Source organism: Urocampus carinirostris, chromosome 16 (genome assembly GCF_059441175.1).
Source record: "Urocampus carinirostris isolate Australia breed hairy pipefish chromosome 16, RoL_Ucar_1.0, whole genome shotgun sequence".
NCBI classification, from domain to species: domain Eukaryota; kingdom Metazoa; phylum Chordata; class Actinopteri; order Syngnathiformes; family Syngnathidae; genus Urocampus; species Urocampus carinirostris.
Genome location: NC_142364.1, coordinates 26,651,469 through 26,669,438, shown reverse-complemented (window position 1 = coordinate 26,669,438; position 17,970 = coordinate 26,651,469). Strand labels below are relative to the sequence as shown.

The following is a 17,970-nucleotide window of genomic DNA, read 5'->3' as shown; positions in this document are numbered from 1 at the left end:
ACTTTTCTTTACTTTTGGGATTTCCTGAATTGGAGAACATTACAATTGTTTTCTTTGCTAACTTAATGAACCTTCTTGTTATTCATTTGAATTTTCTTTCAAATTTGACGTTTATTATTGAGTGACTGTCACAGACTAGGAATAGAGACGGGACCCAATAGCGTTAGTTTACTCAGTTTTTATTAAGAAGGAGAACAGGACTTTCATCCACGATCCGATGATCGTCGGTCACGGGTGGCAGATAGCAGGAACGCTGACATGGCACTTCCGTGTCGAGCGAAGGTGGTCGTTGACAGTGAGAACAAACAGATCGATGGCCGGGGCGGAGGAGCAAAAACATAAACGAGTACAGAATAGAGGTCAGCAAAAGGTATCAGGCAGGAAACGGGGCAGGATAGAGTCAGGAGTCACAAAAGTTTGCCTAGCGTGTAGCGTAGGTTTTACAAATAATCCGACAAGTGTTGTCAGGAAAGCGGGGGTTTAAAAAAGAGGAAGCAGCCAATAAGCGTCCACGGCTGTTGGCGCCAACGAAGCAGACCTAGGTGCCCCGCATCAGTAATCATGACAGTGACCTTAAATTCTGAAACAAAAACAGATTAAGGTTGATTCTAAAACCTATTCCGTGTTCATAAATTTATTTTTTTTGCGATATATCAGGTTATCAACCGAAATTGGAGTAAATGACCGTTTTTTAAACTGAAAAAGAACGAAAACAGAGTTATTAAACCAATATTAACCAAATTTAGTTATTTTACAATAGTTAATGAAAAATGTTGTAACTTGTTGACTATATTTTGTTAATTGTTTGCTAAATTGACGGCTTTTGTTCAAATTTATTTTGACTCTGGCTTTTCCTCTGTTAATTTTACCACCCATCAAACCTAGAACTAGTCCTGTAGCTTTTGTAGAATCGTTTTCTTGAAACAGTCTTCATTGAAATTGTCCTAAAATTCCAAATGTAAATTAAAAAAATGAAGATTCAACTTTCTATGATTGATGTTCTCCTTTCTCCACCACTGTTTGGTTTGCTGAAAACAAGACAAAAAACAAATATGACCACAGTCAGTTCGTTTAAAAAGCTGCTCATGTCGTTACTCGAAGGATAGATCTCCATCGTTTTTCCAGATGAATCAGCAGTTCTTTTATTCTTCTCTCTTCTTCTCACCGGCTGGAACGTCTCATGTGTCTCCACAAGCTCCTCCCTTGGCTGGAACAGGCAAAAAAAGGGCTGAAGAAGAGGGAGAGGAGGAGGCAGAGTAGGTTGTTCCCACACTTGAAAACGATCAGTGTCAACCTCGTTCCCAGCGAGGGCCTCACATCGTCTGCTTTCTCGAGTCTGACCTGGGGACGCCCCTCGCTGAGCTTTTCTTCTTCACTTTGGTCTTTCTGCAGTTATGAAGAGCTTTTTGGTGGCCTCTTGCATAATTTTGATACTGTCTGCCTTCCTGCTGTGCAGAGATTGCTGGCAGACAGACGGGGGAGGGGGGGCTCAGGTGAGGGAGGCCCGGGGGCTGGCGGAAAAAAATGGGCCCCTGAGTGACCCCCTACAATCCCCCTTGGGCCAGGTGGCGGACGAACCGGCGGCAGAAGTGGAAAAGCCAAAGGCCAAGAAGAAGAAAACCCCAGAAGAGGTGGAGGCAGGTGAGAGCTAGATGCTTCCTAATTGATTTAAAAAACAAACAAAAAGAAAGAGAGCTAATGAGGAGTAGATCACGTCAGCAGGCCTGCGCCTAAACAGACTTGACCTTTGGGCAAGGAATGAAAACCTGCACAGCTTTGGAATTAATAGTTTAGAGTTTAGAAACCACCGGGCCGCAGACCCGTACTAGCCGTGGGTCGTTTGGTACACAGAAAAGAAAAATAAGTTGTCTTATTTTTTATTATTACTATTTTTGGTGTGTGTTTTTCACGATTTTTAGTCATGAGGTGACCAAGCCCCCCAAATTCCAAGCCCTAATGTCGAGCGCCAAGCAGGGAGGCAATGGGTACCAGTGTTGTAAGTCTTAAGTATGACTGAGCCGAGGCTCGAACTATCAACCTCCCAGGGCGCTCTACCCCAAGGCCACCGAGCTAAGGTTCTCTTATTTTATTGCCTGTACCTTATATCCTGCACACTCAAAAGTTGAATGCGAGGTAAACAAGAGGTTTAGCGGTAGTTTTTGAGAGATGATTGATCCGTCGCAAAATATTACTGACCACATTTGAACAACATTGGATGCAACAGAATATGGACCCAGATCAGAGTGGTGAGTGCGCACACTAGGGATGTAGATGATGTAGTTAAATGCATTGAATTTTATCTCATCACACTATTTCTACTCACAGTACCAAATTGGTAAATACATGGGACCCTGATTAAAATGGTTTATTGAAAACATAAACTATAAACACAATGCGAAAATAAAATGTACAATGTATTTATTTAATGTCCTTCAATGTGATTCATCATCAGATACACCAAAGAATTGTTTCCCTAGTTGTGCTTTCGGTGCTTATATATATATATATATTATATATATATATATATATATATATATATATATATATATATATATATATATATATATATATATATATATATATATATATATATATATATATATATATATATATATATATATATATATATATATATAATTTTAGGACGAGCCTCACATTTGTCTCTAGTACCATGAGTAGAAATAATCTATATCCCTAATGCTCTATTGATTACACAGTGGATTTAGGCTCATTCAGATTCTTGTTGTTATTATTGTTAGTATTACTAATGTTATCATTGGGCTGAACTAAGAGGATATTGTTAGACATTAAACCCTTCTGTGGTACAGAAAAGGTTGGGGACCACTGGTTTAGGCGACACTCAAAATAAGGAGAAAATACATCAATGTATTTTGAACTTGCAAGGAGAACATGAGGACCGTACCAAAAAAAAAAAAAAAACCTTCACGATACATAAATCCAAATCGTCTCTCAAGGTCCTCTTCTGAGCCCTTTCCCAATTCAAATCTACTTAGTTACAAAAAACACATCTGACCTACAGTGTGCCAAAGTCATAAAACAGCAATATTATCGGCCGATAGTGACAGTTATGTCAACAGTGAATATAGTAAGGAGTAATAGTCAAAATAACAAACAAAATATCATCTAATGCATTCTTTTTTGCAGGTGTCAAATGTACAAAATAGAAACAAGCAGAATAAACGTATCAGAATCTGATTCATACATTTTAGACAGTTTTATTTTGCCAGATTCTTTTTCCACTAGGAGGTTCTTAAATGGGGTTACATGAGAAAACATGTATGGCATAAAATATTCCTTGCTTTAAAAAAATAAGCAAAATTACATGAACTACTGCCGAAGCATGCATTTTTTAAGTACTCGTATGTTGAGAAATTAGCATTTATTTTACAAGAGCCTCACTTAAAAGGAGCTGACAAAATTGTCCGCCATCTTGATTGCTACAGTTACCCAAAAATCTTAAAAGTCTTCGCAAAGAGTAAATTGAGAAGTGAATAAATCTGCGTTTTGGTCACAAAGACTTTCTGTTGTTTATATTAAAATACCTGCAAAAATGTTTTCTAGACAATCATTATTTCAGGTAATTAGACATAAATAAAGAGAACATCATCCCTTCAGAAGATAAATCTGCTTAATATAAGTACTTTATTTCTGATTTTCCATTCTAATTTTCTTCCTGAAAATAGGAAAATAATATCATTGGAATACAAATACCTAAAGTATAAATAAATGCTTCCATTTTATACAAACACCAAACTTTTCAACATCATGAAATCACAAAAAGAAATACTTAAATTTACCATTTTTCTTTATCAGAAAAATGAATTGAAATTAAGGAAAAAGGAATACTACTACTGTAAAATAGAATCGGTAGAACAAGTATTGCCTTTTTTTTCTACAGCAAGTCCTCTAAGTTTTCATTCATACCTTTTTTAGGATATATTTTAAAATATCCAGAACTCCCTCTGGCATCACCACGGGTACGAGCACCCCCATTTGTGAAGCACTGCTTTGTCTTATTCATACATTTGAAATACGCCGCAGTCTATTCAAATCACAATAAATATGCTTAAGAATATGTTACATGAACTTTACTCATAGATTTGAAAAGCTCTTCAGTAAAATGAATAAGTTTACATATACAGTACGTTTGAATAAGTTCCTATATTCAACTTTATCAATAAGTTTGACTGCAATATGTTTTAATGTATTTATCCATTTGAACAAGTTAATAAATGGGTTTAAATGGGTTTTCATACTTCTTGATATCACTCCCCAACCAAACTTTCTACTGCACTTGGGCTTCTTTCAAGACATTCTTTCTCTCATTTGCTATGTGTCATTTTACAGAAATGCTTTACCAAAGGTTTTTACTTCCCCAAAGGAGCCCAGTGTTTCTCATTTGAACTTAAGTTTGTATCCTTTTTTTATGCTAGTTTCATTATAATATTTTGCAGTATTTTTTACGAATAGCTCACCAATGCCAACATCAATCTATCTAGAATAACTAACAAAAACGACAAAATGACAACACAGGGCATTGGTGCTTCGGTATTAGTGAATCTAATAACCATAAAATGCCATGATTGAAATTCCGAAGAAGTCGTCTGGTTTGTGGGTAGAATAAAATGTGCATTTTCCAAAAAGCAATAATAGGGATTAATGTTGTGGTTTACATGACACCAAAAAACTTTCCACTGAAGAAAGGCAAACACCCCAGCATAATACCTACTGTACATTGACTTAAAACTGTAGTCAATGGAAATGGACAGCTTGGTTGGGTAAGCCCCATTTTGGTATCCGGTGACACAAAATTTAGGTTACTGATTAGTGATTAGGGCAGCACGGCGGCACAGTGGTTAGTGCTTGTGCGGCACAGTTCTGAGGTCATGAGATCGAACCTCCTGTGTGGAATTTGCATGTTCTCCCCGTGCTTGTGTGGGTTTCCTCCAGGCACCCCGGTTTAAGCAAAAATACTCCAGATACCTAGGATGGGCTCCAGCACCCACGCGACACTACTGAGGATAAGCGGTGCAGATAATGGATGGATAAATGGATTAGTGATTAACTGGCCGATTAATACAAAAAACTAGGGCTGTCGCTTCCACATTTTTGCAGACAAATAGAACAACTAAATATTGAGTTGTGGATACAGACACCACACTTGTGTCGTGGTTTTGCGCCTGCAGTCGTTCTCTTTCTCCAAAGATGGCAGCACTGTTCCTCTTCCCAGGAGATTCTAATCAGAAAATTAGCCACCTCTTCCATAAATATTCCAGGCTCCCACCTCATGGTGCTGATTGGCTTCCTGAAGACATTCACCAAGACTACAAGCGCCTCCTACTACGACGTCCCAGGATCTTACACTCCAGCTATCTTTTTGAAATAACAGCAAAATCTCAGTTTTAAGAGTTTCACCAACTTATGACTCCCTCTCACGTTTCCCTGCTCAGTAATTCCGTTCCCCACACTCCCTTCTCCTCAGTAAAGTATTTTTGTTGTTGTTAAATCAATGCCCCCCCATCGTTAAAAAACTAACTATTAATTAAATTTTAAATATCTGAGCAAAAGCATACTGCCTTTTTTCTACATAAATAACGAGAAGAATAAAACTTAAAGTGAGCAAAAACAACTTAACATGCCGGCAGAATAATCCCAAAAATGTTTAACTATGTTTTATTTACCTCACAAACATTGATATCAGTATAATTATGTGCAAGACTTTCATTTATTTGATTTATCTTATTGTTTTTCATGTGCAATCCTAAACAGCGTCATCAAGGAAGTTATCAAATATATTACCTTGATAAGTATATTTAAAAAATGGTAATCTTCTGACACCCACTCATGTGAATGAATGTCACAGTTACTGTGCTGATCACTGGAAGGAAGCAAAGATACTGCATCAATGGCATTCCTTTTGGAAAATATAAAATGGGGCAATATATTATGTGGCACACTGGACGTCTTAAGATACACTGGCTGAAAAACACTGCTTTTGTAGTAAGTAAGTATACTGTAAACTTTATATTTGGAAGAAAAAAATCGATATAGTCGATAAACTGACATATGTGGTTGTTTTATTGATAATTTCTCAATCTGAGGTATTAGCAAAATAGCTTGTTGTATTTTATAAACCAGTGACCATGGTTGGTGCTGTTTTGGGTCTCTTTCGAAGGGACGATTTTGGAAGTTTTGGGTTAGGTGCAGTAATGTGAAAACTGTTTTAAAAACTTGCCCATATCGATTCTACTGATTGTTTGTTCTGCCTCTGTTAAGCCAAAGCAAGGAAGGCAGCAGAGAAGGAGGCCAAGGCCAAAAAACAGAAAACACCCAAACCCACTAAGAAGCCCAAAGGTCCAAAGCCCACTAAAAAGCCCAGACAGCCCAAAGCAACCAAGAAGCCCAAAGCGTCCAAAAAACTCAAACCCACCATGACCACAATTGCTGTAAAGGCTACCGCCACCACAACCGCAACGCCAGATGCCAAACCGCTGACTCAACCAACCACAGACGCAAGTATGAGGTTTCACTTTTGTTTTTCCATCAAAACAGGAAGTGAGTGTTCTGGACCTAATAAGAGTAAGAGAATTATTTTGTCTTCAAAGCAACCAGACCTCCTCCCACTGTGCCGCCGATGTGGGAAGAGCCCGAAGAACCAGACCTCATCAGGAGGATACCAGGTCAGTGGGTCATTTGCAAACCTAATTCAGAAAGCATACATACGTATAAGTTAGGGATGATCCATACCACACTTTTGCCCAGATCTTTTTAAGTCCCAGACAAAAGACACAATTCATTTATCATTTTTATCATTTTGACAGGCAGAGACAAAAAGGAGATGACCACTCCAGAGGTGATCATGTACATCCCAGGTATTTCCCACTCATGGAACTTAGGTGACTTTCTAGACTCGTGATTCCCCTTAGAGAAACTCCTGCTTGTATTGTAGAAGAGACCACAGACGTCCCCTTTGTGATACCCTGGTACGAGGAGTATGACTACGATGACCGTATGTTCACCACGTCCGCAGCCACTGACTGCCATGCTGTCAAACCAAAAAAGTAATCACCAACATTATTTTTGTTCGGACAGTTGCTAAGAAGAAACAAGAGCTAGAGGAGGAGCAAGCGCGCAAAGAAAAGGCGGAAAAGGCTGAAAAGGGTTTGGAATGATCCTCATAGCTTTTTCATTTCGTTCTGAAATTTCATGCCATGTTTCTATGAAAAAGACAAAAAATACATTCAATCTGAAGAGGAATTAGACACATATATACTGTGCAGGTGTGTGCAAACATGGAGATCCAAACACTGACTGACTCACTTTTGTTTTGTGCTTGTTTCGAAGCTGAGCGTTTGAGGAAGATATGGGAAGAGGAAGAAGAAGAAAGACTAAAACATATTTTACATCCACCGGAACCTAAAAGTAAGATAAAGGATCCCACTAAATAGATTGTACCTATGCGCTTGGGGATGTTACTGCATTTCATGGTGTTTTCAGAATGTCCACCTCTGGGTTTGGAGTCTCACCGTGTGGAAGATGACCAGTTGCTGGCCTCCTCGCAGTCACAACACGGATTTGCCGCTCAGAGGGGAAGACTCAACATGCAGGTACTGAAATTTAGCCAGAGGAAATCACAAAACACTGGACTGGTCTCTCATACCAAATAGGACTGGAACATTTGTTAAGATTTAACCACAGACCACAATTGAACCAGATTGCACCGCCGGAACCCCAGACCAAACTAGACTTGCTCTTTCCAGATTTCCATAAAACAACATAACTTTATTTTTTATTTGACCACACAACTGCAATTGATTAAACTGGTGCTCAAGACCATACTGAAGTGGATCAACCGATTACATTTTGATTTATTATAAATCATTGGAACACCAGACCACAATAGTCTCCCTCAACACCACGCTTGTCCGAGCCAGACAGTGATAACTCTTGTTCTACAATCAGGGCTCCATTGACGATGAAGATCTTTACGGGGGTGCTTGGTGTGCAGAGCCTGAGGAGGCCAACAGTTGGTTTGAGGTGGATGCTAGACGAGAGGTGGAGTTCTCCGGTGTCATCACACAGGGGAGAAATTCTGAACAGATGTGGGTCTCCTACACACTTGTGTGAAAAACAACTCCTATATTTACATTGTATATGTTTCTTTTGCAGTGAGGACTATGTGTCATCCTATTTTGTGGCCTTTAGCAATGACAGCCGCGACTGGACGGTTCTCCATGACGGCTATGCTGAGTGGGTAGGTCATAAGACCTCAAATGGAACGATCTCAACAAAAAAGTGATAACAACAACAAATTTCATCCTTTCATAGTTATTTTATGGGAATGTGGATAAAGACACTCCGGTTCTGAACCAGTTTTCTTGGCCAGTGGTGGCGCGCTACATCCGAATTCTGCCGCAGAGCTGGAATGGCAGCTTGTGTCTCCGGGCTGAGATTTTGGCATGTCATCTTCCAGGTCAGCATGCAAAAAAATGCTTCCTTGCACGTTACATAGCAAATTTGAGGCTCACAGCAGATAATGATTCAGAATTGCTGTCCTAAAATTGAATATCAAATTGTTCCAGTCAAAAATCCTGTGACTCTTATCTTTCAGGTAGCTACCAAAGTGAGAACGAAGTGAAGTCATCCGACGAGCTTGATTTTAGACATCATAACTACAAGGACATGAGACAGGTGCCTTCTTTTTGTTCTGCAGTACTGGAAAATGGAACGGTTTTACACTAAAAAGTTTGAGATTTCCTATTTTTACCTTTTGGAACGTTAAAATGACTGACACAGCCCCGTATGAGAAAGTCCATGCGACTACTGTAATACTTCATACATATACATTTTCTTGTTATCTTAGATGATGAAGGTGATAAACGAGGAGTGTCCCAACATCACCAGAATCTACAACATCGGTAAAAGTTTTAAGGGTTTGAAAATGTACGCCATGGAGATTTCTGACAACCCTGGCGAGCATGAGAAGGGTGAGAGAGCACTTTTTTTCCCAATCAGTGTTTAGAAATGTTCACAAAACAAGCTTATGAAGGCAGTTTTGGTATCCAGGGGAACCGGAATTCCGATATACAGCAGGTCTCCACGGTAATGAGGTGCTAGGTCGAGAGCTTCTCCTCCTCTTGATGCAGTTCATATGCAAGGAATACAAGGACAAAAACCCTCGAGTACGCCGCTTGGTGGATGGAGTGAGGATACACCTGGTACCATCGCTCAACCCCGATGCGTACGAACTGGCCTTTGAGGCGGTATGTCACCCAAGTGAAGCAAGTGGAGTCTTTTTTGGGTTGGGCGTGAGACTTCACGCAGTTTCTTTCTATTCTTCAGGGTTCTGAGATGGGCAACTGGGTGCTTGGCCACTGGACAGAGGAGGGTTACGATATTTTCCAAAATTTCCCAGATCTCAACAGCATCTTGTGGGGGGCGGAGGACCGCGGCTGGGTACCACGTTTTGTACCCAACCATCATATTCCCATGCCAGAGAATGTTCTCAATGGATCGGTAAGTTATGATTAGCAGCAGGGACTTTCTTTGATCATTCTCCTTGGATTTAAACTTGGACAGAATAAATTTCACTCCAATAACCAATAGAGAACGATATCAATGACCAATAGTTTTACATTTCATAATAGAGAGTACTGTTAATCCGAATACGATTGGCTTTGGGACATACTTCAGTACCCTGAATAGTGCTTCTCACCTTCATTACCCCCTATTGGTTACCACAGCGTCTGCTGCGAGAAAACAAATGCTTGAACAAAAAACTTGTGTTTTCATGCGCACTTTCAGATGGCCGTGGAGACTAAAGCTATTATTTCTTGGATGGAGCGCACCCCTTTTGTGTTGGGTGCGAACCTGCAAGGGGGTGAAAAACTTGTTACGTACCCTTTCGACATGCAGCGGCCCCAGATTTCGGTAAGGCTGAATGCCGCGGAATCGGAGGTGGGGGAATTGAGCTATGTAACTGTAATTTCATTGCCATGGTGACTTGAGACTGGAGTGCAACTAGAGGGTTAAGACTTGTGAAGTACTCATACCGCTCTGAAAAGTATAGCCCCACCATGATCTATGTGTGTTGTCCAAGATGAGCGACAGCCGCCGCTGGAATGTCAATGAAGATATGAATGAGGACACTTGGGCCCGTATTCAACGTCAGAACGAGGGCGCCCTGCGGGAGACGCCTGACGATGTCATGTTTCGCTGGCTGGCCATGGCATATGCCCACAGTCACTTGACCATGACGGAAATCCATCGTGGATCTTGCCATGGGGATGACATTACCAGAGGCCAGGGCATCACCAACGGCGCCAGTTGGAAGCCAGTGGTAGGAAGTAGGTACCCATTAGGGTTTTAACATAAGACTGTTGACATACCCAGTAAGTGAACTGCAATCTATTTTCAAAGCTTCTTTTTTTTTAAATCTGTGTTATGGAGCCCCAGTATCGATAGTTTTCGTGTGATGTCACGCGCATACCTCAATGTAAACAGTCTTTCAAATTGGATGGTCCAACAGACGCGGGTGGATGTTGTCATGGGTCTACACAAATTTTGTCGGATGTTCAAATGAAAGAGGAATGTGTAGGGCGTTTTTGTAACTTTACTGTTTATTATAAGTAATGTTACCTGGTGAGTGGAAGCCAGAGCGAGAACCATATGCAATCCGCCCTTCAGAGATAGTGGGCGGGCGCAATAAACCTTAGGCAAAAATATTGCGCTGTTCCCATCCAGTATGGCCGCCTTTCTCAAGTCAAGTCAAGTCAAGTCATTTTTATTTGTATAGCCCTGAATCACGAAGAGTCTCAAAGGGCTTCACAGATTATTGCACTATATTACACAGACTATTTTTCAGCCAACGAGAAGAGTAGGTTATTCATATGCTATGGAGTAGAAGTGAGCTTTAAGCTTAGATTTAAACATTTCCACTGAGGTTGCAGATCGGATCTTAGGGGGAAGAGCATTCCACAGCACCGGTGCGCGGATGGAGAACGCTCTCGAACCAGCAGAACACTTTTTTGCTCTTGGGATCACCAGAAGACCGGCACTCTTAAATCGTAGGCTTCGGACCGGGACATAGGGGGAAATCAGATCTGAAAGATAAGAGGGAGCAAGTCCATGTATGATTTTGTATAATATTAAGAGAACCTTGAAATCACATCTAAGGCTAACTGGGAGCCAATGCAGGTTAGCCAAAATCGGTGTTATGTGATAGTACTTTTTTGTCCTAGTTAAAAGCCTCGCTGCGGCATTTTGTACCAGCTGAAGAGACTTGATTCTAGACTTCGGGAGACCAGAGAGTAGTGCATTACAGTAATCGAGACAGGAGGTAACAAACGCATGAATTATAATTTCCGCATCCGACTGAGACAGTATTGAACGGATTTTAGCAATGTTACGAAGATGGAAGAAAGCGGTTCTAGTAATTTTCTTTACAGGCGTTTCAAAGGATAGATCAGGGTCAAATATGACACCTAAATTTTTAACTGAGTCACTCTGTGTGATGTGACATTTGACAATGTTCACAGCAGTTTTTGAGAATAAGTCACAGCATTTAGATGGACCAATGACTAACATTTCGGTCTTTTCAGAGTTAAGACGCAAGAAATTGAGTGACATCCACTCTTTTATCTCAATGAGGCAGGCCTCCAAATTTCCACAGTTTAGTGTGGGAGATTCCTCCAACTGAAGGTATAGTTGAGTGTTGTCTGCGTAGCAGTGGAAGCTGATATTGTACTTGCGAATAATATCACCTAATGGAAGCATGTAAATGCTGAAAAGAAGGGGGCCAAGCACTGAACCCTGCGTAACACCACAGGTAACATTAAAGGGCTCAGATGTCATTTTGCCATATTTAACACAGTGCGTCCTATCTGAGAGGTAGGATCTGAACCACGAGAGGATGGTTCCTGAGAGACCAATCCATTTTTTCCAACCGTTCTAGTAGGAAATTGTGGTGCACTGTGTCAAAAGCAGCACTAAGATCCAGCAGCAGCAAAACTGATGAAGCGCCAGAATCCATTGCCAGTAGATCATTCGTTACCTTGATCAGAGCTGTCTCAGTAGAGTGGTTAGCCCTGAATCCTGATTGCATAGATTCAAAAAGGTTATTCTCGGATATGAAATCATTCAGCTGCTGTGCCACTACTTTTTCAAGTACTTTAGAAAGGAAAGGTAGGTTTGACACAGGTCTATAATTTCATAAGATTTCTGGATCAAGGTTGGGTTGTTTCAGTGTGGGTTTAATAACGGCGGACTTAAAAGCTGCTGGAACTACACCTAAGGAGAGTGATATGTTTATAATATTTAGAACTGAAGGTCCAAGGACGCCAAAAAGACTTTTAATAAGTGAACCTGGGAGCGGGTCGAACTGGCAAGTTGTCGGTTTGGCCGCATTCATCACCTGTTTGAGCTCATCAAGTGACAGTTCACTAAAACTGGACAATTTCCCTGGACAGCCACCCTGTCGTGCATCTGTAGATTTCAGCCCTTTAATATGTGTGGTATTAATAATATATTTAGCAATTTCTTCCTGTATGCATTGAATCTTCTTAGTAAAGAAGACCATTAAGTCATGAGCAGAGTGCGTCGAACTATCTGCGATAGTCTGTTGCCTTGTAAGCGATGCTACAGTGTCAAAAAGGACTTTGGGATTGTTCTTTTGAGACGCAATCACCTTCGAAAGGTAGGCCGATTTTGCAGAGGCAAGGGCCGCTTTATACTTTAACAAGCTGTCACACCAGGTTTGATGGAAAACCTCAAGCTTGGTAGCACACCATTTTCTTTCCAATTTCCTGCATTCTTGTTTAAGGGTTCTGGTTTCATCAGTAAACCAAGGCGTGCGTCTTTTAGGACGTGATTTAAGCTTTATGGGCGCTATTGAATCCAGGACACTAGTCAGGGTAGTATTGAACTCATTCATGAGTGAGTCAATCGAGCCATTGTATGAAAGAAAGGACGCAACTGCTCCAGGAAGGAGTTCAAAGAGCTCAGAAACTGTACCAGTGCTTATATTGCGTCCGCTAAATCCTTCAGCTTTTTTAGCACTACATTTAGCTAGCACCTAACTAAATAATGATCCAAGATAACGGTAGTACACGGTAACACAATAATGTTTGAGGTTAAAACTCCTCGAGTCAGAACCAAGTCTAGCGTGTTTCCATCTTTATGGGTTGGCAAATCAACCAGTTGATTAAAACCAAATGCATCAATTAGAGACCGAAACGCAATAGTAAGTGAACTGAGTGGGGAGTTCATATGAATGATAAAGTCCCCCATAATTATAATTTTGTCTGCATAGGTTACTAGTTCAGACAAAAGTTCAGCAAATTCGTCTAAGAAAGTTGTGTATGGCCCAGGTGCGCGATAGGTAGTTAATACATAAATCTCCAGTTGCACGGAATGTACACTGCGTGATAAGAACTTTCAATATTTTTCTGTGTGGATATTTCTAATCGAGTTGTTTTCAATGAGGTGGGTGCAGTTTGATAGTTTCAAGTAGATAAGAAGCTGTGGACTTATTGTCTGCTTACTGGGGATGCTCCCAATTTGGTAGATGCTTGGAAAATGTGTAACTGGTCCATAAAAATGAACACAAAATCAGTTGTTTAGGGAGGCTTATGTCATAATGTAATACAGTAATAAGCCTATCCAGTTTTTACTGACCCCCAAAAAAGGCAATCTTAAACACCAACGAAACCAAAGTAAAAATTCAGTAACAAATCAACCAAATAAATAATGTACCAACTAGATTACCAACAACCTTCATGTATCTTCAGCAACTACTGTACTCATTTCAAGATTTGCCTCTAGTTAAGGAATAGCAGTTTACATGCTTAGTGTGACCATGCCTCAACAGGTATGAACGACTTCAGCTACCTACACACCAACTGCTTAGAGATTTCGATCTTCCTGGGATGCGACAAGTTTCCGCATGAGAGTGAACTTACCTTGGAGTGGGAGAACAACCGAGAGGCTTTACTGTCCTTCATCGAGCAGGTCAGAACCACAGACACTTTGAAAGCTAACATTGACATGGCTGTCAAAAACTGGTATAGTTGGGTCTGGTTATCAACGACTGTCCCAAATGACTATTCATTTTGACTGGTATAACCCAGTCTGGAAACCACTTCTCTCCAGAGATTCAAGTCAAGTCATCTATTTGTAAAGCCCTTAAACACAAAAGGTTTCAGAGGGCTGCATAGACCACGAGTGCAACATCCTCTGATTTCTGTTTTGTGGCTTGTTTTTCAGGTGCATCGTGGGATAAAAGGTGTGGTCAAGGACACAGAGGGAAATACACTGGCCAACGCAACTATATCTGTGGAAGGGATACGCCATGACGTCATCACTGGTATGAAAAAAATAAAATAAATAACACTTACCGCTGAGAAGTGACATCCCCACCAAAAATCATTCACTTAACAGAAATTTTTTGAATCTCAATCTGTCGAATAATCAGATACACTATTATGTTTTCTTTTAAATCCACTCTAAAACAAATAACTGTACAATAAACAATAAGAGAAAAATGAAATGAAATGATCTGCATTTGTGTAGCGCTTTTCAAGTCAATGAAGACTTCCCAAAGCGCTTTACAATGTGCTTCACACACACTCACACACCAATAGCGGCCGTGCAGCCATACAAGGCGCCAACCTGCTTATTGGGGGCATTAGGGGTTCAGTGTCTTACCCAAGGACACTTCGACATGTAATCGGGATTCGGACTGCGATCTCTTGATCCCAAGACGAGCGCTCTACCTCCTGAGCCAATGCCGCCCATAAAAAGAAATTCAAGATGATTTTGCCACTGGTTTAAACTGTATGGTGTCAGCAAATGATAGAAAATATTTATTATTAAGTAAAACGAATACGTAAATTAATTACCACTAAACAATAAACTTGATTCAAATATAAATGTGATGATTTAAAATAAATAAAAATGATATCAGTTAAAAACTCACCTAATTGTAACTTTATATAATGTCACATTTCAATATTCAGTCAGCTGCGGTGCCCGTTCGGGCACTGCTTCGACGTGGCAGTGCTCCCCACCCTGTTTTGGGTGATTTGCCAAGGCACTGAGTAGCTGGTTTGGAACTGGTGCGGACCAAGGAATTCGACTGTTTAAAAGAAAGCATTGCCCTATATGCCAAGTGTTCTGAATGTCAAAGTGAAAAAAGTCAATTAAGTGCGGGTGAAGGGCACGAGTTACGTTGTCTCTCTTTGGGAGCCCAAAACTTCGTCACCTAATTAGTAACCCAAATGAATGGATGAGATTCCCTATGTCCCTATGGACAGTGGGAATCTCATTCATCCAGAGGGGAATTGTCTAAGAAAGTAAGACATTGACATTGTGCTGTGAAGACACTCCTTTGCGGACTTTGTCCATAGCAGTCAATATTAATCAAATTGGCATTAACATATACACATGAGTGTGCCAAATTTTATTATACATAAATGCTTGGAATCCTTCCAACAAGTAGGTCAGCTGATTTAAGTGTGACAGTAGATAACTAATTTGCGGGTATATTTTTCCTAACTTGTCAGTTTTTGGCCCGATGGCTGCGCTAAAGTCCAAGAGTTCCAAATGTTGAATTCAAGGAAAGGTTGACATAATCTTTCTTAACAGCACCAGACGGCGACTACTGGCGTCTGCTGAATCCTGGAGAGTACCGCGTGACGGCCAAGGCTGATGGCTACACTCCGCAAACCCGCCTATGCATGGTGGGCTATGACACAGGCGCCACAACCTGTAGCTTCACCCTGGCCAAGTCCAACTGGGACCGTATCAAACAAATCATGGCGATCAATGGCAACCGGCCCATCCGAGTGGTGACAAAGCCCAGAGAGGTCAGACCCACTTTGCAGAGCATATCTGACGTCAGCACCCTGTCTCCGGAAGAGCAGCATGCCGCCGACCAGCGAGCAGAGCGATTGCGCCGGTTGAAGATCCTGCGCCTACGCCGGCTGCGTTTGCAAAGGCAACGCGCCCAGCAAAAGAACACGCTCCCGACTACTGGTGCACCAACTACGACCATCGCCACCACCACCACGACACAAAAACCTCAAACAACCACTTCCTGGTACGACTCCTGGTTCCCTTTAGATAACCTGTCCACTGAAAACCCTTTTGACAGCATTATATTCGACTCTGTGCCCACTGAGGACTACCCATTTCACTTCACCATCGACTGAGAACCGCAGAACACCAAACCATTACAAGGGACAAGACTCTGGGGCTAACTATTCATGAACAATACCTTATTTTCTTTGCAAATACATTAATCTATGTAAGGGGTGTCAAACTCAGTTTAGCCAATGGGCCCCATAGTAGAAAAGCACTCTCACATTTGCCAGACGAGTAAATTAATGTTATAAAGTGTGTGCCCTAACTGTAGGGCTTAGGATATTTTGGAGGCTCACAATTAAATTACCATTATGAGGGGTGTAAGATTCCGGTTAGCGCGTGTGCGGCACATTTCTGAGGTCCTGAAATCAAACCTTCCTGTGTGGGGTTTCCCCGTGCTTGCGTGAGTTTCCTCCGGGCACTCTGGTTTCCACCCACATTCTAAAAACATGCATTTCAGGTTAATTGGCCAGTCCAAATTGTCCCTGGGTGTGAATGAGTGAGCAAGTTGTCCGTTCCTGTGTGCTCTGTGACTGGCTGCCAACCAGTTCAGGGTGTCCCCTGCCCACTGCCCAAAGATAGCTGGGTTGGGCTCCAGCACCCCTGTGACCCTTCTGAGGATAAGCGGTGCAGATAATGAATGAATGGATTAATTTCTTGCTTTCTTTCACTAATATTTAATGTCTTGTAGTGTTTAAGATGGGTGTGGGATTTGAAAATATAAGATAGCAATCATGACTTCAAGCCAAGAAATGGCGGCAGAGCTACAAATGATTTGCATGTATTTCTTAGCCACGCTGGAAAATAAAACTTTTTTTTTCCTCCTTTTTGGAGTTTGTGTTGCCCCGAACACGCCTGATAAAAGCATACATTTGCATTCAAAAATAAAGCATAAGGATTCTTTGAACTCTGTTTGGCAAGGTTAACACTTACTAAAGGGAGAGAACATTAAACTTTTTAAGGACAACTCAAACGACGCACCCCGTCTAACTGCATTTGTTAAAAAAAAAATCAAAAAGGAAAATAATTAAATTCATTTTTTTTACTTAACTCAAAGAAACTTGTGCAAACTAGAAAGTGACTAAAATAGCACACAACACAAATTTGACTGCAAACTATATGATGGATTTAATGATGTCATTCTGCTATAGTGTATTCAACAAAAGTGAGTGCCTGAACTTTCGAACATCGCCAAATTAAACTTGGGATGGTTTGTTTATGCAAATGTTCCCTGGTGGATAAATGGTAGCCAGCAAATACAGCTACAGAGGGTGAATTGTAGTGGCGCCTCGCTTTCACGAAATCCAGGGGACAAATTCAGAACTGCAGACCATTGTTCGTCTCATTTTTCTCTTGTGCATCTCTCAGAAATGTCTCGCAGACCGGATTAAATGTGTTGGCCTGATCCACCCCACAGGCTTTATGTTTGACACCCCTGATCAAAGTGCAGTAAATTACATTATCATGAAATTTGTATAGTCATGAAATCAGGGTTTCGAAGGCAAGCCCAATGGCTTTTTGATGACTTCAAGACTGAAGGCAGGACAAACCAACACAGAAATACAACAGTCGGAGAAACAGCAGGCCAGGCATCTAGCACTCGAATAATAAACTACCGGTACATACAGTATTCACTTTATTTTGTTAAAAATGTTTTTAATTGTAATCTCTTTTTTATACAAACCAGTGCTATTTTTCATATTAAAACAGAAAACAAAAACAGCAATGTATTTTTTTGTGTGTGCAGGCAGGAATAAAGGCGTCTATTAGCACTTTTAACAGGGAAATTCTTGTTTCTTCATCACCAAT

At 40.9% G+C, this 17,970-nt stretch overlaps 1 protein-coding gene across 1 annotated transcript; it reads left to right on the top strand.

Moving 5' to 3' along the window:
• Nucleotides 1–1,254: 1,254 nt before the first annotated feature.
• Nucleotides 1,255–17,948, top strand: aebp1a (AE binding protein 1a). Its single transcript, XM_088355398.1, has 20 exons — nucleotides 1,255–1,641; nucleotides 6,298–6,537; nucleotides 6,627–6,701; nucleotides 6,843–6,893; nucleotides 6,971–7,030; nucleotides 7,114–7,182; nucleotides 7,366–7,443; nucleotides 7,519–7,628; nucleotides 7,984–8,123; nucleotides 8,191–8,275; nucleotides 8,350–8,494; nucleotides 8,633–8,712; nucleotides 8,885–9,008; nucleotides 9,088–9,284; nucleotides 9,364–9,537; nucleotides 9,826–9,951; nucleotides 10,121–10,367; nucleotides 13,889–14,028; nucleotides 14,284–14,383; nucleotides 15,664–17,948. Exons 1-20 carry the CDS (start codon nucleotides 1,395–1,397, stop codon nucleotides 16,227–16,229), a joined length of 3,054 nt encoding a protein of 1,017 aa, XP_088211524.1. The 5' UTR covers nucleotides 1,255–1,394; the 3' UTR covers nucleotides 16,230–17,948.
• Nucleotides 17,949–17,970: the final 22 nt, after the last annotated feature.

Coding starts and splice junctions, on each gene's coding strand:
- aebp1a (XM_088355398.1), top strand. CDS start 1,395: ATGAAGAGCTTTTTGGTGGCCTCTTGCATAATTTTGATACTGTCTGCC. Junction 6,702..6,842: donor CCTCATCAGGAGGATACCAG/GTCAGTGGGTCA, acceptor TCATTTTGACAG/GCAGAGACAAAAAGGAGATG. Junction 9,285..9,363: donor ACGAACTGGCCTTTGAGGCG/GTATGTCACCCA, acceptor TCTATTCTTCAG/GGTTCTGAGATGGGCAACTG.